At 34.8% G+C, this 26231-nt stretch overlaps 1 protein-coding gene and 1 non-coding gene across 2 annotated transcripts; both read left to right on the top strand.

The window, feature by feature from the left end:
• The first annotated feature begins 785 nt into the window (after positions 1–785).
• Positions 786–892, top strand: LOC121236252. The gene has a single exon (XR_005934693.1). It is a non-coding gene; the product is annotated as a small nucleolar RNA R71 (small nucleolar RNA).
• A 21267-nt stretch (positions 893–22159) lies between these two features.
• LOC121235446 (flavonoid 3'-monooxygenase CYP75B137-like) lies at positions 22160–25592 on the top strand. The gene is made up of 3 exons (XM_041131793.1): positions 22160–22253; positions 23829–24781; positions 24960–25592. Exons 2-3 carry the CDS (start codon positions 23837–23839, stop codon positions 25590–25592), a joined length of 1578 nt encoding a protein of 525 aa, XP_040987727.1. The 5' UTR covers positions 22160–22253; positions 23829–23836.
• The last annotated feature ends 639 nt before the right edge of the window (positions 25593–26231 follow it).

Genomic DNA, 26231 nt, shown 5'->3' with positions numbered 1-26231 from the left:
CAAACTCCATGTTTTCGGCAGCACCTGCATCTCACTATGTACTTAATGTTTGCAGCTGGTCATATGTCTGCCCACTTCTTAATGTTATGGCTTTGACATGTTCCTTCGAATTGGTCATAGTGTTACTCGGTAGAGTCCCTGCTCTCCTTTCAACAAACATGTTTGAGAGCTGACCGATTTGCGCCTCAAGATTGTGGATTGAAGTTGAGCTATTTTGGATCACCATATCAGTCTTTTGCATGTGCTGCATAATCATATTCTCAAGTTTCGGTTTCTTCTCTTGCTGTGGAAACTGTTGAGTTGCTCTAGCCGGCACTTGGTTATTGCTCCATGAAAAGTTAGGGTGATTGCTCCATCGAGGATTGAACGTGTTTGAATAAGGATTTTTTACGTTGGAAATTGGACATGTAATGGGCTTGTTCATAACTCGGTTGGGCAAAAGGATTGCCCACTCGACAATCTACACTTAAATGATTTGATGTGCAATGATCACAAACAGCATTAGTTTGAGTAGCATTAACGTTCATCATACCTAGTTGTTGTGATAGATTTGCCATCTGCGTTGCCAATGTGGTAATAGAATCAAGTTCAAAAACTCTAGCCGTCTTTCCTGGCATTGCTTTATTCATAGACCATTGATAGTTGTTGGATGCCAATTCTTCCAGAAGTTCTTATACGGCTTCATGGGTCTCACTCATTAATGCTCCTCCCAGGCTGCATCAACCATAGATCGATTTGTGGGTCCCAAACCATTGTAAAATGTTTGTACTTGAAGCCAGGATGGGAGGTCGTGATGTGGACACTTGCGCAATAGATCCTTGTATGTCTCCCATGCCTCATATAATGATTCACCCTCAATTTGGGTGAATGTTGTAATATCGTTCCTTAACTCCGCTGTATTGGCCGGATGGAAATATTTTGCTAAGAATTTTTGAGCCAACTCCTCCCAAGTGGTGATGATGCTGGGCAGCAAAGAGTTCAACCAAGCTTTTGCTTTTTCCTTAAGTGAGAAAGGAAAAAGTCTCAATCGAATCGCATCATCTGTCACTCCATTGTGTTTAAAAGTATCACAAATTTCTAGGAAATTTGCAATATGAACATTAGGATCCTCTTGTGACAATCCCCCAAACTAGACAGTTTGTTGAATCATTTGAATGATGGCCAGCTTGATCTAGAAGTTATTGGCTTGTATAGCTGGCCGCCTTGTACTAGATGTTGCCCTATTGGAAGAGGGCATATCATAGTCTCTTAACGCCTTGTGCTTCTGGTCAGCCATATTAAATGTAGATGAGGCAACCTCTTTCTTTTTCTCTTTATTAATCTGATGTAAGGTGCTTTCAATCTCGGGATCGAAAAGTGTATGCTCTAATGATTTAGATCTTGTATGCTCTAATGATTTAGATCGGGGCAAGCACTTGTAATTCTTGAAAAGAGAAAACAAACTGAGATCTAATTTAAACCAATTTAAAAAAAAAATCTAAAGTAGTAGAAATCTAGCTAGTATCAATATCAATAACAAATAATTAATCCCCGACAATATCTGCAATTGAACAGAATTATAACAAGTAGTAAAGTGTTTTAAAGAAAATGAATGTCGAACCCATATAGATTAATTATACTATTGATTACTGAACTTTACAAAATTAATTACTATTTGGAAAACCAAAATTTAAAGAATAGACTATCTAAATTAAATTGAAGAAAATAGCATTAAATTTTAGATTTTTAAAGATAATAAGAATAGATGTAAAGCGTTTGATTTCACCTAGCAAATCCCACACAATTTATTCTTCCTTATTATAGAATTCTAATTATCCCAAATTGATGATAAAAATTCCTTAACTATTCAATATTTTATCTCGAACAATACTAAAAAATATCTCCCATTAATAACTCTATATCTTTATGTGAATTTAACTAATTAGAAACTCACTAAGTTCTTTAGATTTTTCTTGAAAATCACACTAATCAAGGTAAAGTATCTATACTTTCTCTCAACTAATGGTACTTAATCCTAGAGCTCTAATCACAAATCACCTCTCGGTCTCATTGTGATTCAATAGATCAAACAATAATTAACTAGAAAATTGTAAGTATTCAGAACAAGGAATAAATACTCAATCATGGAAATATTGAGAATAAAATAACTTGGAATATAAATTGTGTGTTCAATACTAGAGTACGTCAAAGCTCTAGAAAATAAAATTAGTTCATAATAAAACTAAAAAGAGAAGGAATATAACTAGTGTTCTTCGTTGGAGTTGATTGATGAAGCATGTTACTCTTGCCTCTGCTCCTTAGATCCGCCACCTTGAAAGAAACTTCAAAGAATAAACTCTGAAATATTGGACTATAAAACTTGGACTCCCCCCTTAATTTCAAGCTAATGATATGTTTATATAAGGTAGAAAAGAAACTCGAACGTTTTAATGATTCCTGCCTAAAAAATCGCCTAACTCCTAGGACATATATTGATAGGCTCGTATGTGCTTTTGGAGTCAAAACTTAGAAATTCTTATCAGATATAAATTTGTATCCCTTTAAGATAGTTTTTCAACCCATCCAGAATCGTATCCATCGGATATATGAGTAGAAAGTTATGATCGAAACACTGAAGCATGTCCAGGCTATCTCCTAGTATATTCCGAACTTGGACTTCTTGTGAATTCCTTCTGTGATTTCTTTCTCCTTTTCTTGATCAAAATTACTTTCAAGCCCTTTGCTACCTGTCGCCCACGATGTCGTTTAGGTTGGTCTTTTAAGTTGGTCGGTTAGACTGGTCATCCAATCTAACTGCCCAGAGCCTTGTCGCCAAGTATTCTCGCCCAAAAGGTAAAATATCTCACTCATTGCCTAACTCTTGTCGCCAATTCTAATCACCATTGAGTCTCCTCGCCTAAATCTCCTCGGCTCTCTTAAGATCTCGTTGCCTCTCATCAGTCTAGATCCGTAGTCATTAGTTCAATCAAAATTTCTTATAGTTCGAACAGTACATGTCGGTTCGAACTAATAGGATTCCATTCAAAAGGTTTTTTTAGACAAAAAAAGGTTCGTCTAGAAAAAAGGTCCGTTCAAACAGTTTCGACTGGTTCTACCCGATTTTGTCTCCCTAAAAATTATTTTTTGAGATGAAAATAATTGATTTGGAGGGTCACTATTTATAATGCCGTGGACATAGTTGGGGATTGGTCATAATCATGTTGGTTGGTGTTTTGATGTGTCGGGAAAATGTTTGTAAATGATGATGTGCGTTGTGGTGATGTGCACCAAGTTATTATAAACCCAAGGCACCATGATGAAGTATTTCGTTTATGGCTCACTTTGAGCTATAGTTCAGGTTGTAGAATTTTGTTACTTAGGTTGGTTTTGTACTGGTATAAGTTACTAATATGTTAACGATGCTTTTCTAGATTAGGTTGTAATACCTACTATGGTTAGGGTTCAAGGTGATAGTACTTTCTAAGAGTAAGGTTAGCGGTGCGCCTATGCTAGACTTTGCCAAAAGCTAATCAAGGTTGATTTTGAGAAACTTGCATATTTTATGAGTAAAACTACCTCAATTATTTTTTGCACTACTCTATGTATCTGAGCAATGAAATGTGACTTTTATCACGACTAGTGTAGACATGAGGAAGTTTTGTATTTTGCTTCTATACTGCATAAAGTATGAATATGAAATTTGAATATGGTCATGGTGGCTCGTAGACGTTGAAAACATCCATGTCAGGGTCATGATAACACACGAGATCTATGAACTATGGGGAAATGAGAGAGAGTGAGAGAAACAAAGACAAAGACAGAGCATAAACAAAGAGGGAGACGAACAAAGACATGGATCAAGGAGGTGAAGAGGTACTTGACACTTGCCCTGCGCGTATGGAGGACGATGGTGGTGGCAACAGCATGGAGCATAGCAATGGAAATAGTCTATTCATTCCATACGATGTGGTGGGGCTCATTGAGCATCGTTCTAGGTGGCTGTGTGGCTTGCGCATTAGTGACACACAGTGGCTGTAAAACAAACAGTGAGATTAGAGAGAGAGGCCAAAAGAGAGTGAGGGAGACACGAAAGAAGATAGAAAGGGACCAAGGAAAAGAGATGGGCGGGAGACCTACAGGCTTCATGGCATGTGGCGTAGCAGTGTAAACAAGAGTTGCATAATGTAGGGACAAGTGGCAACGTGGTTTGGAGGGTGACATGGGTGGCGATGAAAATGAATTATGAGAGAATTATGAGAGAAAGATACTGACTAGGACAGAAAGAGGGCATTAGAATGAGATGGAGGCTGAGGAGCTTGCCCGCGATAGAAAGGCTACGGTGGTTATGGGGTGCTATAGTGGACTAGTGAACAACTAAGATAGATAGGGAGACTGGACAGGGAGAGAGGAACCTAGGAACAGAAATATCGATGGAGCGCGACTTACTAATGGCGGCATGCTCGTGGAGGTGCAGAGCTTGGGCTACTGTCGCATTGGTCTAGCTACAAAGTTAGGAGATGAGAGAGAGAGAGAGAGAGAGAGAGAGAGAACGAGAGACTGAGCGAAAAAAAAAAGAGAGATGAACGAAATACTACCTTTATCAGCATCGAATGGAGAGGGGCGGCATGGTGAGGTGATGAGGGGAACTAAAATAGATAGGGGTTGGAGGGAAGATAAAAAAAAAAAAATGTTTTTAGAGTTAATCCAAAACGACGTCATTTTGGTGTTTCCGTTCTTTTTTCCTACTAGTGGGTTGGGTATAGGTTTTATAAAAGGATCTTGGGCCTTGGACTAGGCTTAAATTCTATGGTTATGATCCCTAGCATGGGTTATAATAATTGCCTCTCTTTTGGCTTTGCCACGAATATATAATGTGGCATTTGTTTTGACCTTCCCATGAGTATAAAATTGTTGCCTTTGTTATAACCCTGCCACAAGTCTAAAATGGTAGCCTCTGCTATGACCTTGCCACATGTGTAAAATGATTTATGTTTTGCTTGCCTATTTGTAGAATGCACAACCCTGCTATGGGAATAAACATGAAGTCTGAGACTTTCATATGATTATATGATATTTTTTGTTCAATATACTATTATGTCATTGCATTGTATATATCTAAAATCCCTGAGATGTAAGATTATGTTATACTTTGGTTACGAGGCCTGCCACGAGTTATAATAGTGACCTCTGTTCTATCATTGCCATGGGTATATAATGTGGCCTCTATTCTAACCTCAACACGGGTGTAAAATTGTGGCCTCTATTTTGATATTGCTATAGGTGTAAAATGATGACCTTTGTTTTGACCTTGCCATGGGTATAAAATTATGGAATCTATTATGAGTGCAATCACTTTGGTTGCAAAGTGATTTATGTTCTACTTGTTTTTACATAGAATGCACAAACATACCATGGAGGTAAACATGACCTCTATTCTGAGTGCAATCAGTTTGGTGACATAGTGGTTTATGTTCTAGTTGACTATTCGCAGAATTTACAACCCTACCATGTGGTAAACATGGCTTCTATTCTAAATCCAATCACATTAGTGACACAATGATTTATGTTCTGCTTGACTATCTGGAGAATGTACAACCCTACCATGGGGATAAGCATAGATTTTGTTTTGAGTGCACACATTTTGGTGACAAAGTGATTTATATTCTGCTTGGCTATCTGCATAATGCACAAACCTACCACGGGGTAAACATGGCCTATATTTTGAGTGCACTCACTTTGTCACCAAAGTGATTTATGTTCTGCTTGGCCGGCGGCAAATATGCACAACCTTGCCATAGGAGTAAACATGACCCCTGTATGGATTGGGGTTGAGGGTGGAAATGACTATTTAGGAGTACAAGTGAGTGTGTATGGATTTTGTAGACAAGAAGTCCATTTGTATCAAAGTGTGGTAAGAGTAACTTTTGTAGGTGCTGAAATGGATTAGACTCAGTGGTGATGTATTTATGGATCCTAGTTTTACACATTTTGGTGAGGTTAACTGAGTGCGCAATGGAAATTAATGTAGAGATTATTGACTTTATATGCCCTTCGGAAGTATCCATAATTAGCTAGGCAAATTCTAAGGATGAAATTTTTATAAGGTGTGAGGAATGTAATGACCTTGCCAATAGGGCCCATGAACAAGATTCTTTTATAAGTCAAAGACAAGCTCGTGAAGAAAAACAAAAGTGATCAAAATGATGTCGCAATGATAAAAACCTAAGAACACATTTTCTTTTCCTTCTCCTACCCCCTCAAACGTCTTCTTATGCACTAATGCCCATTTCTCTTTTATCTTATTATATGATATTATATGTACAATATACTATTATGTTATTGCATTGTATTTGAAAATCCTAACACATAAGATTTTGTTTTGCTTTGTTGACGGGCCCTACTATCGGTTATAATAGTGACCTCTGCTTTAGCGAATTCATGTTCTAACGTTGGTTCGAATGTGAACCAACGTTCGAACGATTTTAATTTACATTCGAACGTAAATATCAGAAATACTAATTTCATAAAATTTAAAAACATAATACCAATTGTATCATATTACATACCATCAATTAACAAGTAACAATGTCTTATAAAAGGACAAAATTAGATATTAAAACTAGCCACAACTACTGATAAAATTAATTTCTTCTTTTTCCCTCATTCACCGCGATTCTGTTGCAACGACATAACACGCTCCATTTGCACCATCATCTCCCGTTGCACTTGCTCTTGCACTTCACTGCGTGTTCTTTCCTCCTGGTCTCTCTGTTGGTCCTGCAAACGCGTCTCTAAATGAGACTGTCGTTCTAAAAGAGACTCTAACTGCTGCTGCCTTGACCTCATATACTCATTCTCATGCCGTGCAGCTTTTAAATCTGCCGTAAGATTATTAATTTGTGAAGCCGATGAGGTTGAGGAGGATGAACATCTATGCTTGATAGATCGTCCCAAACCTCTTGCCATACTAGACTGCGGCCCGAGCACTTTGCGTAAATATGTCTATGTCACTAGGAGAGGATTCTCCAAAAGTCAACTGCATCTCCATCATTTTTGCCTGCAATTTGAAAGGTAATGATTGTAAATAATTAGTAACGTATTAAAAGAAATAGAAATAAAAAATAAATTATTCAAATGTTACATAAGTAATTTATTTAACAAAATTAACATTACTTACATAATTATCTGTAGCGATAGGATCCATCCACTCACTATGCTCATTAGTGTGAGCAGCAGCATAAACATGAATGAGGGAAAAGTTTTCTGGATCATCACGTTTCTAACAAAGTGACATTAGAAATTTTAAAAATATAATGTTAATACTTAAATAAAAGAATATCAAAAAAATAAATGAATTCTATAGTTTTTTAATTACCATTTTTTCAGCAAGACAATGGAATGACCTTGAACCGGCACGATGGTAGACAGTCAGAACGAATCTATTCTGTGCATTTGTAGAACTCAAGTGCTACAAAATATTTTAAGAATGTTAATTGTAATATGTATACATATAATATATAGAACGAATATGAATGTAAATAATTAAAAAAATATAAATGTAAAATACCTGATAATCTAGAGATGAGAAAAGATCACAACACTTCCTCCAATCATCTAACTTCATCTGCTGAAAAGGAGACTGCGTAGCCTCTTCCAACGTCTCAAACTTCTTGAAGTGGTCTTGACATCGTCCTTTGTGACGTTGGAATAGTATAGCCATCAACTAATTCACGGTTCTCAAATCCTCGCTACGGCCAAAATCAAGGTCGAATTCATCCTAACAAGGAAATCAGGTCAAAAATATGATATATTAATCTAGGTGAAAAAAATGTACTCTCAAAGTAAACTCACCAGCACACGACTTTGAATGTGCTCCTTAATCTCATTCAGAACATCTCACCATGAGCGCACATAAAATAGAGCATAAGCTCGAACTACTGTGCCAATATAGGAGGAAAGAACTGCTGCACTATCATCCACTCCTCCAGTGGAATTATCAGGAATTGCGATCTTCAATTTTCCGTGCCTTCTATTTTTTTCAAGAGAGATCCGCCACGTGTATAGCCACGACCACGACGTGCAGATGCGTCAACTACATGATAATAGATAGTATAATTATAAATTATATAGTTATTGAGACGAAAGTATTAACTATATGATTAATTATCAACGACAATATTTCCTTACTGGTAGGTGTCGACTGGCTGTTGTTCTCTTTTGTGTTAACTTGATCTTCAAGAACAGATTCCTCGAGTGGGAAGTCCTCGATGGGTTTAGGACGTGGACTTGGCGGAGGCACATTTCTTTGTTGTCGTTTTGGTGGCATTCTTGAAAATAATTAATTATATCAAAGGAAATTAATTAGAAGAAATTATGAAAATTCAAGATATTTTATAGTCACCTATATGAATTAAATATTTAGTATTTTTATTCTTCATCTTCGGATGAATTTTCCATGCTTGTTTCAGAATCTCCATCAATAATATCTTCATCATCATCATGCACCTCTTCTTCATTGTCCTTATCCACCTCCTGTCCGGATTCTGATTTGTCTTCATATTCTGACTCTTCCTCTTCTTCTTCCTCTTCACTTACTTTAATTGAATGATCATTTAATACAGACGGGTCGAAATGGATGGGTGGGACATCATCTCTACACAAGGGGAGCAACTCAAGTGCACCAAGGTCAACAAACAAGTTAATACCCTTTCCATCTTCCTGGTATGCCTCTACAATCGGAGTGTCATGATCTTCATCTCCACTATTCTCGTAATCTGTACTCGTTCATGCTTCATATATATTTCGAGGGACAAATTTTTGTACGACTCGCCAAGTTATCTCTCTACTATCTTCATCAGCACTTTTCATTGGATCAATCAAGTAATAGACTTGGGTAGCTTGACAAGCCAATACAAATGGATCATCTTCGTATCATTTAGATGCAGTATTGACACTCGTAAAGTGATTATCCCTATGTATCGAAACCCGACCACTGCCTAGATCCCACCAATCACATTTAAAGACATATGTTACAGACCCACCTAGATATTTCAATCCGATAATATCACGTATGACACCATAATAGTCAATATCATCTATTCCATGACTCCCCTCGACCAACACACCACAGTTTTGAGTATTTCTATTACGTTCACGGTCCAGAGTATGGAATCTATAACCTCGAACCGTGCATGCACTGTATCAAAGTGCTCTATTTGAGGGACCACGGGCCAATGCATACAATTTAGAAGAAATTGATCCGGGATCACGAGCACGTTGTTCCAAAATCTAAAAATTAAAATAGTATATATTTATTATTTCATTATCCAGAGTTAAAAATTTCAAAATATAACATATATTTAATTTTAGTTCATATACGTTCTTCAAACCATCTGGGAAATTCTTGCTCATGTCTTGCCTCTATATTTTCTACGCCTTTCGTTCTAAGTTTGTCCATATGCTTACTGTTATAACATGTTGCAAAATAAATATATTTTGAGCACAACAATTATAGTTAATTTTAAGAAAACTATAATTATTCGAAGCATGGAATGACATACCTGAGATAATCATCAATCTCCCGGTAATTATTTAGCACATACCACCGAACTTTACCCATCTCTTCGTCAATTAAATCGTAACCTGTTTGTGCACCCAAGGGTCGTACATTCTGGGAAAACACTGATAGCTCACGAGGAGGAGGAGCAGCAAGATCAGCATTTCGCTCTTGACGATTAAATCTTCTCTCAATACCACAAAGATATAGAGAGCAAAATATTAACCATTCATCGTGTATATAGGCCTCTGCTATTGAACGCTCAGGTCTGGTTTATTCCCAACAATGCGCTTCAGTCAATCCAAATATCTTTCAACTGGATACATCCAACAGAACTGCACTTGTCCACCCAAAAGTACCTCCCGCGGTAAATGTATTGCTAAATGGACCATGACAAAAAATGATGGTGGAAAGATCTGCTCGAATTTACATAGTATAGTAGCAATGTCTTCTTCCAATTTCGACAACACATCTCGATTTACTACCCGAGCGCACAAATCCTTAAAAAACATATAGAGTTCATATATGGTGACACTTACATTAGATGTCATCTTCACACGAATTCCCATAGGTAATAACTTCTGCAAAAATACGTGACTGTCATGACTTTTCAATCCACTGATTTTCCAAACATCAGGACTCACGCATCTACCAATATTTGAAGCATAACCATCTGACAACTTGACACCTTGCAACCATTTGCAGAAATTCATCCTCTCCTCCCTGCTCATCGTAAAACATGCATGTGGCATGACCACCCTATTGCCTTCCACCCGCAAATATAGATTATGTTTAATTCTCATTCTCTCAAGATCTTTTCTCATCTTGATCGTGTCTTTCATCTTTTTGTTAATACTCATCAATGTACCCAGTATATTATCACAAATATTCTTCTCTATGTGCATTACATCCAAACTATGTCGCAACATGCAGGACAACCAATACGGCAAGTCAAAAAAAATACCACGCTTTGTCCAATTCAATTCTGCTGCGCCTCGTTTTCTCTTGTTCTTTCCCAGACCTTTGCCAAAATTGTTCACTTTAACATGTTGCAGTTGTTCCACTATCTCTTCCCCAAGCAACTCTTTTGGTGCAATTCTATCCTCTACTCTCCCATCAAACTTAGCACATTCTCTTCTCCATGCATGATTTGCTGGTAGATAACGTCGATGACCCATGAAACACAACTTCTGAGAATATTTTAGCCACTCACTAGTAGTTTCTTTATTACACATCGGACACGCTAACTTCCCTTTCGTACTCCAGCTAGAAAGATTCCCATATGCCGGGAAATCATTTATGGTCCACATTACCGCAGCATGCATCTGAAAAGATGTCGACATGGATGCATCATAAGTTCTAACACCTGTTTCTCATAACTCTTTCAGTTCTTCAATCAACGGCTACATGAATACGTCAATGTCATTCCCAGGTGATCTCGGGCTAGGGATGAGTAAAGTTAACAAAAAGTTTGGAGCCTTCATGCACCTCCATGGTGGAAGATTGTACGGAATCAATACTACGGGCCAAGTGCTATAACTTGTACTCATATTCCCAAAAAGGGTTGAATCCATCTGTTATGAGTCTCAGGCGCACGTTCCGAGCTTCTATCCCAAACTCTGGATATTGATTATCGAAAGACTGCCATGCAAGTGAATCAACTGGGTGCCTCATATATACGTCATTCTTAACTCTTTTTTTCTCGTGTCACCTCATATCATGAGCTTTTTTCTTACACATATATAGTCTTTGCAACCTGGGTTTCAAGGGAAAATACCGCAACACTTTAATCGGCACGTTTTTCTTACCCATCCACCTCGACTCTCCACATACAAGACATGCTTGTTTCTCCACGTTCTCCTTCCAGAACAAAACACAATCATTCTTGCATGCATGTATGGACTTGTACTCAAATCATAATCCCTTTCTCAACTGTTTCGCTTCATAAAAGTTCTTGGGCAATGCAGACCCTTCGAAAAACACCTCGTTAAATAAGTCCAATACCATGTTTATTGCTTTCGTCGACATCCCGCACAATGACTTAATGTGAAGCAACCAAATAATAAACGACATTTTGGAATGTTTTGTACAACCTCGATAAAGCTCGCACTTTGCATCTTCCCACATTGAAGCGAAATTATCACAATCAGTCCCTCCGCCACTTGAAGCATTGTCGTCAACCTCATCCATAAACATCCCCGCTCCAATGTCACCCAACATCTCCTCCATCTCATCCTGCTCATAATCATCATCCATGTGCCGCAAATAATTGTGATGATCGACCAATACATCTGCTGACTGTTCATACGGCTCACCATGCAGTACCCATCGGGTATACCCCAAATCCATACCATTCACAAATATATGACTTTCTACTTCATCCAACCCTATCGCACACAAATTTTTACACCCTCGATATGGACACTTAATGTAACCACGACTATCAGCAGAGGCCCGTGCAAAATCAATGAAGGTTCTTACTCCACGCGCATAGGGTATGTAATCCTTTCCAAGTCTATCGCCCAGACGCATCCAAGTTTTGTCCATTTCTAAAAGCATTTATCTATTAATAACACGTACATAGAAAATTCACATGCATGTCATGCTCCAATACGAAGTTGCTTTTTTGATAAGGTAGTTGGTCCTATCCCATTCGAGATTATATTATCCATATTGCACAAATCTCGTCACTCTACTACTTTCCACATTAGTAGAAATTTCAACAGCACCTCCCCATAGTTCTCCAAGTACACATGTTCAAATAGAGGGATTGTGACCCTACGAACAGTATACCTGAAGAACAGTAGAGGAAGACACCGAAACTTCATATTAAACGTGAAAAGTAGGAGTAACAAAAATGTGCAATACATATAATATAATCTCAAACTGTCCACACTGGACAATTCAGGAATTAGTGGACACATAAATGTACACTAATTTCCAAACGGGTCTAAGGTTATTTATGCAATGTCACACGCATCTATAAAAAAACACTACAAACAATATCTTCATGCTATGTATGTAGATTGTCAAACAAATAGTATTACATGTTATATTGTTAAACTAGAGAGAGATGGAAGAATATATTCACAAGTTTCGTAACATGTGTAGATGCGAGGGAGAATGATCTTGAAGAAATGTCTATATTTTAGTCTAATTGCTTAACTGTCATAGACTCTCCAGTCCTGACAACTCTCAATTAATAATTGTCAAGACCGGAAGAGAGTAGTCAAGGCCGGAGAGACTATAACAGTCAAGCAAATTGATAGACATTTCTTCAAGATCATTCTGCCTCGTTGTTATTATAATTGTTATATATAATTTTAAAGGTTATTATATAATTATAATTATTATCATTCCACAGTTATAATCTTAATTGTTATACTTAATTGAGTGAATTATTTATTTATATAGACAATAAGTATAAAATATTTATATAAGCATTTATTTGATCTTTATTTACTTACTCTTTAGTTTATAATAAATAAGTATATTTATTCCAACTCTACTTATTTGGTAGGTGCAAGACTTTTTTATTGAAGAGTATTTTAAAGGTTATAATATAATTTTAATTATTATCATTCTTAAAGTATAATTTTAATTGGTATAATTAATTTCAAAGGTTATAATATAATATTAATTATTATAATTCTTAAAGAGTTATTTTAATTGTTATACTTAATTCCAAATGTTATTATAACATTTTAATTATTATCATTCTTAAAGTATCATTTTAATTGTTATACTTAATTTCAAATGTTATAATATAATATTAATTATTATAATTTTTAAAGAGTTATTTTAATTGGTATAATTAATTTCAAAGGTTATAATATAATATTAATTATTATAATTCTTAAAGAGTTATTTTAATTGTTATACTTAATTCCAAATGTTATTATAACATTTTAATTATTATCATTCTTAAAGTATCATTTTAATTGTTATACTTAATTTCAAATGTTATTATATAATTTTAATTCAGTGAGTTATTTATATTTAATAAGTAATTATTAATTGTAGTTATTGTATGTATATACATATTTTATATATAATTAAGTTATATACTTTTTTTTTCTTTGTTTTAAAAGCAAGTTTTATACTATAGTTATAATTAGAATAATAATCATATTCTAACTAAATTAGTATGAATATATTATATATACTTATTACATGTTAGATATTAAATGGATATTAAATGTTTTTAATCTTTACTTAAATTAAAATCCTAAATTTATAATTTTCTTGTCAAAGAACAAATTTAAAAAACAAAAAAAAAAAAATTATTATATAAAAAATTCACATAAATACGAAAAACTAAGCACAATATATTTCTAACTATATAAACATATATTCACACAAAATTCACAAATAATAATCATAATTATTTCAAGAGTAAGGATAAAATGATAACAATATGTATAAACATATTCCTAAACTCGAGTAAAGTGTCTCACTCCAACTTGTATCATCCACCAAATATTCATAAAGAGTGATTATGAAACGAAGAAAATTGAACTTTTCTGGGCTTTGAGCTTCAAGCAACTATTTTTCAATAGGAAATCCGCAATACCCTCATTTACTTCTCCAATTTGCTATCTGCAATTTTACCAGAATCTCTTTAAAGAATTGATTATGAATGAAGTGTGAAGCCATCATCTCTCTCTAAAAAAAAAAAAAAAAGATATTCCTAAACTTGAGTAAGCAATAACCATGTATTAACGAAACCTAAATACAACATATTTCTAAACATGTTAACATATTCAAACAAAATTCACAAATAATAATCACAATATTTCAAATCCATATCACAACATATTCACAATAACTCACAAACTATTTACAAACTATACAAACAATAATCACAATATTTCAAGAGTAATCATAAAATGTATAAACATATTGCTAAAGTTTAGAAATATACCTAGCACTCACAATATCCTCTTACAAATCCAAAGCTTCCAACTTGCCAAAACAACCAATCCTTCAAAAAAATACAACCCTAATTTATTATTTTGTATTATATAACAAAAACACAATACAAATATCATAAAATTAAACAAAAAAAAGACAAAATTCAATATTTTTTTCTTACCAAAACTCAACGGGACTCTCACTCTAACTCTTGCTCTCCCTAACTGACGTCCCTCTCTCACTCAACTCTCTCTCACTCAACCCTCTCCCTCTCAACCCCCTCTCTCTCTCCTGCAGACTATCTCTCAACTCTCTCTCTGTCGCGCACGGGAGAAGCAGAAATGAGCCGCTTCCTCCCGTGCGTGAATTCATTAAGTCTAAAATTATTAGACCAGATGTTCGAACGTTTAAGTTGTATGTTCGAACGATATATTATCCCGCCCAATTTTACTATGACGTTCGAACGAAAGAAAATAAGATAATTTTTCCGCAATTAACGTTCGGACGTTTTATATAAACGTTTGAACGTACCCTTCATATGATAGGGCATGAAATCTAGCGGGAAATTTCTCGCACTTTTTATTTTTATGTTCGAACGTTAAGGAATTTGTCGTTCGAACGTAAATAGATTTTCACCGACTAACGTTCGAACGTACAACTTACACTCCGAATGTTCATATCATCAAAGAGTTACCATAATCGAGCGGAAAATTTTCCGCACTAATTTCCTAACGTTCGGACGTTCAGAAATTTGCGTTCGAACGTTATAATTTTCTAATGATTTTCAGTCACTAACTTTCGAACGTACAGTATAAACGTTCGAACGTTTAGATCATCACCTTAGTCGAGCGGAAAATTTTCACACTTTTACTTTAATGTTCGAACGTTATAATTGAAACGTTCGAATGTACCCTTCCTAACAAATATAAAAAGTACAGAGAGAATACATTATTAAAGTTCAAACGTTAAAAAATCATGGTCGGGCGTAAATTTTTATTCAATAGTTAGTATTCCTTAATATAATAGTTATATATACCTATTATTTTCTAGATACTCATAATATTTCTCTTCATTATAATTTTTTTTTTTTAAAGTTGAAAAAAATACCAACTTCTGCTCACTATTTTCTTATTTCATACAACCTGGTTGTTCGAGATATTCTTTGTTACTCCATAAATTCTGCATTATATACTATATTATAATGTAGTATATATACTATATATTATATATATATATATAGTATGATAGCATAATACTTTATAAATAAAAACATAATTAATATAGTATATATACTATACCATATATATAAATCAATAATATATAATTAATAAAACGAACAACAAAACTTATATATACATATAATGCACTATATAAATACTATATAGTAATGATTTTCTTGAATCACATTATCGGAGGGTCATAATTTGTATGACTTTCAACTGCATCCAAATATATGACTTTCAACTTCATCCAACCCAGTTCCATACTGTTCATAAATATTCCCGACTTTCAACGACTATCAGCTGTTACAGTACGGCTGGGGCTACCACTTAATGGACACCTATCTCAATGTCTGAAGATACGTATGACCCACTTCATAGCCATAAATGCAACAAATGAAGGTACGCAACTACAACGTGATTACCAAACTAGCTAGCTAGTCGGTCCTCTATATATTTATTACTTGTAACATGCACAATCATGGAGGATGTTTGAACGTTACTTTGAAAACAAAATGGATCGATCCTCCCCAAAAAAATGCACCTTGCTATTTACTGATCCAATGGCCAGCCCTGTATTTGATCTCCTTCTATATGAAAAAAGAATTATACTTTCTATATAGTTAAGTTATATATATATATATATATATATATTTTTTTTTTTTAAGACATAATTTACACTATACTTATAATTTGAATAATAATCATATTCTAACTAAATTAGTATGAATATATTATATATACTTACTCCATGTTAAATATTAAACTTCATAATATCTGTATATTAAATGTTTTTAATCTTTACTTAAATTAAGATCATAAACTTATAATTTTCTTGTTAAACATATTCAATAAAAATTCAAAAACAATAATCACAATATTTTAAATCCATATCACAACATATTCACAATATTCTCACAACAATATTTATACACATATTAATTCATCAATGAACACCATAAACTCACAAACTATTCACAAAATTCACAAACAATAATCACAATTATTTCAAGAGTAAGTATAAAATCACAATAACATATATAAACATATTGCTAAACTTTAAAAATATAATAGCACTCACAAATTCAAAAAAACCAATTAATCTAATTGTTATTCATTAGGGAGAGTAATTTGATTCTAATCAAATTATTTACAAAATTGTACACTAGAATTTTGGGTACTAGATTGTAATAATAAAGTATATTGCTTTAGACAAGTAATAAGAGCATGTGGTTCTAATGTTGATTTCATTAGTTTATAATAGATCATATATATATAATATATTATATATTATATTATATAATATTAGATATATACTGTACTATATATATAATACAGTATATATAATATACTATATAATACATTATATATATAATACACAGTATATATATACTATAATATACTATATATATTATAATATAATATTATATATTATAATGCTATATATAACATTATAATATATAACATATATTAATAATATAATATATTATTGTTAATATTTAGGAAAATAAATCGAAACACGTTCGAACGTTTTGCGTATATAAGGTGGAAACAGAACGGCATCCATGTCATTTTCACCGTTATCATCGTCTGATTGTTGCACGCCGCTTCTCCTCCGTCGTCGCCGCTCTCAAACTCCGCCACAACTGTCACTAAAAAGTAGGCATTCATCTTTTAATCAAATAACATGTATTTTATTTGAGATTTCAATTGAGTTTTGTTTAAAAATGATAAGTGGTGGCCGGATTTTCAACTCCATTTTCCGGCCACCACGGCTTGCCATTGGCCAAATAGTTATCGTAGAATTGTTTCTTGAAGTGTATACTTCATTTCTACGGTGGCATTTCGGCATTTAGAACGTTGTAGATTAATTTTCGAGATTTCAATAATGGCTGAGTCGACTCAGACATTCTATCTCGTAACGTTCGAACGTTTCACTAAGACGTTCGAACATATGACGTTTCAATTACATAGCCGTTAAGGCTTATACATTCGAACGTTAATTTTTTACATTCGGACGTTATTTTTCATAAATTTTACGTCCAAACGTTTAATGAATACGTCTGAACGTACTACTTTTTAAACTTTATTTAAACTTTAACGTTCGAACGAAAATTCTTTACGTTCGCACGTAAAACAATACCATGAACGTATAAGATACACGTTTGAACGTATGTTGTTTAAATTTATTTGTTATTTACGTTCGAACGTCTCACCAAGACGTTCAAACATACGACGTTACAATATTTATGTTCGAACGTTTGGAAGTTCGGACGTTCATATTTACGTTCAGATGTAAAACACATACATTTGAACGTATAATATAAACGTTCGAACATACGTCAGCCAATATTTTTATTTACTGCTTATGTTCGAACGTGTATGTTATACCTTTAGACGTATGTGTTTTGCTTGCGAACATAAAGGAAACACGTCCGAACTTTTTATCTTAACGTTCGATCGTATATTTTACTATGTTCTAACGTTAATGCAAAGAGCTTAAAATTAACAGAAAAAATGCCTCAATGTAAATAATTTTTTTTCTTTCTCTATTTTCAGGATATGGCTCATCCACTGCATACTAGGAAATGAGGGAGCCACTCTGGACACTGCTCGTATCAGGGCTCGTACTGTTATGGTCGAGCAAGAGGTCCTAATTAATGAGTTCGACGAACCCATTTGGGAGCAGACGAACCTGAGAGATGTTTTCCTCAGTAGAGGCTGGGGAAATATCTGCACATTGAGGGGAAGGTATTCCCCTCAATGGTTTAGGAGTTCTATATGGGGATGTGTGCCATGCCTCAGGACACATCCTCTCACACCATGACTGTATGCGATGTTTCCATTGATATTTCACCAGATGTCATCGTCAAGCACCTCAGAATTCATCGAGGAGTTGAGACATCTGCACACGCTACATGCCGTGACGATGCAGCCACTTCTGCATCATCTACGAGCTGCCCATTGAGTCAGCATCAGCCAGAGATGCAGACCGATCAGAGGTCGAGGATACTGGCCTCGAGGCTCGAGATGATGACCGAGATGAGGATTTCTACATCCTCAACAGGAGGGACCGCATGCAGATCGAGAGGAAGAACGCATTCAACCAGAATCATCTGCTGCCTTTCTTCCGCATGTTGCACCTTATTGTTGCAACAAACGTGGATCTTGTGGCACATAAAACCACATTTGGTCTGCTTCGGGCATAGTTTTTGATACGAGTCGCACGTGAAAATCCCATAGATTTGCCACTTCACATCTTTGAGAGGATTCGTTACGAGGTGAGCATCGTCTCCACGGATAATCTCCCATACGGTGTCCTGATCAGCCGGCTATTACTTGCACGAGGAGTGCCAACTCAGCCAGAGGAGCAGGTGAAAGATTAGATGAGCCCCCTCAATATGATTACGCATCGACGTAGGATTGGACAGGCTAGGGGACGTCAACCACCCCTGTAGAGGATCTAGTTCCTCCGACGCAGCCTGAGCCAGGTCATGTGGGGAGTAGTAGTCAACAGCAGCCGAGTACATCTGCAGGAGATGCACGGCGTGCTTGAGTTGATACGATGATCTCACAGCTGATTGCGCATATCGATCATAAGATCGATCGATCGCTCGCGGCTATAGAGGCGTCAGTATCTGAGATCGCCCATCGTGTATGTATCCTCAATGACAAGATTCATATCTTGACTGAGGAAGTACGGAGTTCAAATTTCGCGAACAACGCTATCATCTGAGTGTTGTTTAAGAAATTCGATCATATTTTGTATTTTGCTTTTATTATTTATAAAGAAAAATGTTATTTAATATTTCTATGGTTTTTCACCATTCAATTCTCAATCTTCTTTAATGTTATATTTTCCAACTTTAATACTAAATCGCTGCATTTCAAATATATATAAACATAAAAATATATTTATATATTACAAATTGTGTATATATAAATATATACAAGTCAATTTTTTACATTTGTTCACAAATTATGCACTATAAAAACCACATAATTTTTAAATTAGAGTCATTTAATTTAAATTTACAGTCAACGTTCGAACGTTATTAATTAACGGTCGAACGTTGGCGCAAAATATTTAACGTTCGAACGTTAATTACTAACGTTCGAACATTGGCGCCAAAACATTTCACGTTCGCACGTAAGTTGCCAGAATGTTCAAACGTAAATTTGACGCTCGAACGTAAATTTTCAATACGTTCGAATGTTAAAAAAAACCTCATCTGTCTTTAATGACGGTTTCCAGAAACTGTCACAGAAAAGACCTTTTAGTGACGGTTTGGGGACTGTCACAATTTCTCAACCGTCACTAAAGATCAATTGTGTTGTAGTGTTGGTTTGTTCACATTTTTCTACGTAATTTTGGCACTTCGTCAACGGCGGCCTTGGTTAAAAACTCCAGTCCAACAATTATTCCAGCCTACAAAAATAAGCACCACAATACTTCTATCGGCTGCGCACATGCTGCCAAGTTTTATGCAACAACTCCCAGCACAGACAAAAACTCTCCCATGCAATATTGAAAGCTAGCATTTTTATTATATTTTTATTATGACTTAAAGTTCCTCATCGATCCATTGACCAAGATAATATAATAATCTTCTTATTTAAAAGTGTTGAATAGAGACTTTTAAAGCATGCATGCAGCCTCGCCTCATCACATCAGCACATTAAAAAAACACATGATGAACATTCAAACCACGAACAGAGAATTATGCAACAACTCCCAGCACAGACAAAAACTCTCCCATGCAATATTGAAAGCTAGCATTTTTATTATATTTTTATTATGACTTAAAGTTCCTCATCGATCCATTAACCAAGATAATATAATAATCTTCTTATTTGAAAGTGTTGAATAGAGACTTTTAAAGCATGCATGCAGCCTCGCCTCATCACATCAGCACATTAAAAAAACACATGATGAACATTCAAACCACGAACAGAGAATTATGCAACAACTCCCAGCACAGACAAAAACTCTCCCATGCAATATTGAAAGCTAGCATTTTTATTATATTTTTATTATGACTTAACGTTCCTCATCGATCCATTGACCAAGACCTTTTAGTGACGGTTTGGAGACTGTCACAATTTCTCAACCGTCACTAAAGATCAATTGTGTTGTAGTGTTGGTTTGTTCACATTTTTCTATGTAATTTTTGCACTTCGTCAACGGCGGCTTTGGTTAAAAACTCCAGTCCAACAATTATTCCAGCCTACAAAAATAAGCACCACAATACTTCTATCGGCTGCGCACATACTGCCACGTTTTATGCAACAACTCCCAGCACAGACAAAAACTCTCCCATGCAATATTGAAAGCTAGCATTTTTATTATATTTTTATTATGACTTAACGTTCCTCATCGATCCATTGACCAAGATATCGTCAACGGCGGCCTTGATAAAAAATCCAGTCCAACAATTATTCCAGCCTACAAAAATAGTAAAATTATTCGTAACAGTCTATAGCGGCAGCACACTTTATATGCTGCGGTTAAAAAAAAATAATTAATATATGACTATAGGCTGTTGCGTAAAATGATTCACAAAATTAAACACCACAATACTTCTATCGGCTGCGCACATACTGCCACGTTTTATGCAACAACTCCCAGCACAGACAAAAACTCTCCCATGCAATATTGAAAGCTAGCATTTTTATTATATTTTTATTATGACTTAACGTTCCTCATCGATCCATTGACCAAGATATCGTCAACGGCGGCCTTGATAAAAAATCCAGTCCAACAATTATTCCAGCCTACAAAAATAGTAAAATTATTCGTAACAGTCTATAGCGGCAGCACACTTTATATGCTGCGGTTAAAAAAAAATAATTAATATATGACTATAGGCTGTTGCGTAAAATGATTCACAAAATTAAACACCACAATACTTCTATCAGCTGCGCACGTGCTGCCAAGTTTTTCCATTCACGTGGATTGAATTTATGCAGTACTGTCATTTCAATCGGCTTCACGCATGCTTATAAATGATTATCAGGTGAAATTATGTGTGGCGCCAGACCACGAATAGAGACGTAGAGCATGCATGCAGTCTCGCCTCATCACATCAGCACATTGAAAAAACACGTGATGAATATTATTGGCTTTTTTTGGATGCTTAATTCCTATCAATTTATTATTATAATTTTTTTAAATTTTAACATAAAATATAATAAATAATTCAATTTTTTTAAATTTTAAAATAATAATAATATTAAAAAATAATATTCTAACAATTCACTTTAACATCCAAACGTAACCTCAAACCATGAAGAGAGAATTTATGCAACAATTCCCAGCACAGACAAAAACTCTTGCATGCATTTTTATTATATTTTTATTATGACTTAAAGTTCTTCATCGATCCATTGACCAAGACATTATAACAATCTTCTTATTTAAAAGTGTTGAATAGAGACTTTTAATTCAAGACTTCAGGCTCTATATAAGAAGGCGTGCTGAAACATAAGTACAGCAGAATGCTAAAAGCTTGATCGATCTCTATATTTGTAAAAGTCTTGTTCTCAAAGAAGCTGTACGTGACTTTCATCCAAAGTTCCAACTTGTAAGTCTCTTCATTTATGAATTCTAAAACTATTTCCTCAAATCTCATTTCTAATATCTTTTTGCTTGTTTTCTTATGTTATTGTACTGTTTACATTTTGTATCCTCACTTATAATACTCTATTAATTATCGTGACTTTCAATATCTTTTCACAATCACTGACGATAAAAATATGTGAATAATGCGATGGACAGTAAAAAAATTTTCTTATCATGTATATATATAAGTCCCGCCAAAAACATCACATCATGGCCCTATTACTGCTCTTTCACAGTTTCTCATACTATTTCAATACTATTATTATTTATAAACTATTCACTATTGTACGTTTTATTATTATTGTCACTATTATTTACAGATCATCTAAAATTTTCTTAACAGATCATCTAAAATATTCACAGATCATCTAAGGCCTTGTTTGTTTTAAAAAAATATCTCATCTCATCTCATCTTACCTCATCATTACAATTTTCCTAAATTCCCACACAAAATAAAATAAATAATTCAACTTTTTTAAATCTCAAAACAAAAATAATATTAAAAAATATATTCTAACAATATTTTATTCAACTTTTTAACTTTAATCTCATCTAATCTTATCTCTGAAAACAAACGAGCCAGTATTCAAATGAAACCGTAATGCGTGTCAACTTTCTTAACTTGCAAAATCTGTCTAATTAAACAATATTCTTTAAATTATTAAATAAAGCTCTAAGACCACCTTAGTTTTTTTTTTTAATTTTTTATTTTTACTTTCAGTGGTTTAGTGTCAATAGTAAATTTTGGAAATGATTCATGGAATATGATTTGTCATGTATTTGTTTATGTAGATGAATTTTATGAGATCAAAAGTCCATTTTCCTTGGATATCTAGATAAATGTTGAGAAGATGGAAATGTGTATTAATTATGGCTATGGGTATCAATGCAATTTTCAAATTGATTTTGTTACTAATCTAGTTTTGAATACATATACTTTGATACAAGTTAAAAAGTTTATAAGATATAAATTATTTCAATTTAATCCATTTAAATTAATTAAAGCAAAACGGATTGATAAAGTTTGTTTGTGTTAATTCAACATATATAATAATTTCTTTTTTAGGTGCATGATCATTTTATTAAACGAATTATATAAGTGGTTACAGCGCGCACACACATATATAAATATACACACACACCACCAATTTGATATAATGAGTCATGCATGTTAAGATAATAAAAAGCACAGATTAATTAAGATCGTCAAAATCATTATATATAGCACAAAAGAAAAAAAAAAGATTCGAGCAAACACGAACTCAACCCAAGAGACCCATATTATCACTCCTAGTCCAACTCTTCTGAACATGCAAAATATTTCAAAGTTAATTAAATAAAAATTACATTGTAAACGTAGTCTAGGTTACGAAAATTTGAAACAAAGTTCTAAGTAAATTATCTGTGCTTAACACTGATAAGTCTCATTCTATCTTCCTCCTTGCCTTCCAGGAGATGCTTCAACACAACTCACATAAAATACATATTCCTTATTTTGACCCCTTTTTTTTTCACATCGACCTACATTTGAATGCAGCTTCTGCGATGGGATCGTGGAGGTCTTATGCTGGCGACGAGAGATTTTCTAGTTCAACTCTCACTGTTTTGATCGGTATTTTTGCTATGTTATGGTTGCTCTGGGCCATCAAGAAACAAAGAAAGGCCGCAGTACCTCCATTGCCACCAGGTCCTCGTGGCTTGCCAATAGTCGGGTACCTTCCGTTTATAGGTACAGAACTTCATATAAAATTTGAGCAATTGTGTGGGATCTACGGCCCCATCTATAAGGTTTGGTTTGCAAATAAGTTGTGCATTGTGATTAGCTCCCCCTCACTTGTAAAAGAAGTTGTTCGTGACCAAGATGCATTATTCTCTAACCGTGATGTGAACAAAGCTATACTTGCGATCACATATGGGGGAGCCGATATTGCTTTTTCCCCGAATGGTACAAACTGGAAGATGTTGCGAAAGATGTTTGTGAGAGAGATGCTTAGTGCATCAAATCTTGATACTACCTTCACTTTACGAAGAGAAGAGGTAAGGAACACCATTAAAAATGTGTATGAAAAAATAGGTACCCAAGTAGATTTAGGAGAACTGGCATTTGTGACGGCGATAAATGCCATCATGAACATGTTGTGGGGCGGCACGCTACAAGGTGAGGAAGGGGCCAAGTTTGGAGCTGACTTTAAGAATATGTTTTCAAATTTAATGTTGCTACTCGCAAAGCCAAATGTTTCGGACCTTTTCCCCGCATTAGCAAGTTTTGATTTACAAGGGATAGAAAGGGAAGTAAAGGGGATTTCCCAAAGCATTGACCGAGTACTTGATTATGTCATTGACAAACAGATGAAGAGTTTGGCCAAGGCCAAAGAAGAGGGAAAGACAGAGACAGGACGAAAGGACTTTTTGCAAGTTCTCTTGGAAATAAGGGAGCAGAACAATGGTGCATATCCGATTAGCATGACCCAACTCAAGGCCGTGCTTGTGGTATGTATTTGTCCACTTTTCTACTTTTGTGTCTCAATACTTTCGAGCCGAATTGAAGTTGGCCATTTATATCTTTAGCTAACTCTTAGACATCAATTAAATTTTATTTTATTTTATTTTTATTTTTGTTTTTCAATTTTCAAACTGATCACGGATCACCTTACTCATGTTTAAATAGGACATAGTGGTGGGTGCATCCGACACCACAACGACAATGTCGGAATGGGTGATGGCAAGGCTGATGAAACATTCAGAGATAATGAGAAAAGTCCATGAAGAATTAACAGAAATCGTGGGGGTGGATAACTTAGTCGAAGAATTCCATTTGCCCAAATTACAGTATTTAGATGCTGTAATTAAAGAGACGTTTCGTCTGCACCCACCTTTTCCTTTCCTAGTACCTCGTACTCCAAGCAAATCTAGCATCATTGGAGGGTACCATGTACCCAAAGGTTCTAGTATTTTCGTGAATGTTTGGGCTATACAAAGGAACTCAAAGTATTGGGACAATCCATTGGAATTCATACCTGAGAGGTTTCTAAATGATGGTTATGGTAGAGTAGATTATTCGGGCAACAATTTTAAGTATTTTCCATTCGGGTCAGGGAGAAGAATATGCGCGGGTCTTACACTAGGGGAAAGGACACTCAAATACATCCTGGCTTCATTTCTGCACTCCTTCGAATGGAAATTGCCACAAGGTTCAGAGATTGATGTTTCAGACACTTATGGTGTGGTTACAAAGAAGAAGAATCCAACAATTGCAATTCCAACTCCAAGGTTGTCCAAATCTGAGCTTTACACAAAATAGTACAATGTGAGAAACACACTTCATTGCTTTTCATACGAATACAATGTATGAAGCCTCTATATGCACAATAACCAATGAGGTTGTGATGGTTTTCACTTACTATGAATAAAATCTTAGTTTGGCAATTCCTTTTCTTCTAATTTTGCTACTAACTAACGTGGTTTTATAATAAACAAAGATTTTTATGGGCATGCATTTTGTATTGTAATGTTCATATTGGAATTCTACTATTAGAACCTCAAGCCCTTTCATTATATTTTATTTTGCAATTGGTAAAAGGGGAATTGTTTCTTTCATTAGTTGCCAACAACTTGTTTTACGACATAACACATATTCAGCTAATTTCTATTAGAGATTGATTCAAGATCTTTGAGAGCCAAGATATGTGACTTGTAAGACTCTTTCAACAATTCTAAATGGCTACTCATATGTAATTACCATCTTGTGAATAGACAACCTCACAACCTCTTCACTATACTTATGAGTTACAAGATTCCTCATCGTATTATCATCACTATCTCCAACCCCCTCCTTGGGTGTTGCCTCACCCACTAATATTTTTTGGTACATATCCAAAGGCCCATGTTTATGAGGATTTCTGGGACATGAAGGCAAATCGTTTTGCATGGTTGAAGATTC

The sequence above is a fragment of the Juglans microcarpa x Juglans regia genome, chromosome 6D (genome assembly GCF_004785595.1).
Source record: "Juglans microcarpa x Juglans regia isolate MS1-56 chromosome 6D, Jm3101_v1.0, whole genome shotgun sequence".
In the NCBI taxonomy this organism is placed as follows: domain Eukaryota; kingdom Viridiplantae; phylum Streptophyta; class Magnoliopsida; order Fagales; family Juglandaceae; genus Juglans; species Juglans microcarpa x Juglans regia.
Note: the sequence above shows the minus strand (reverse complement) of the source record. Positions and strands in the feature narration are given on the sequence as shown.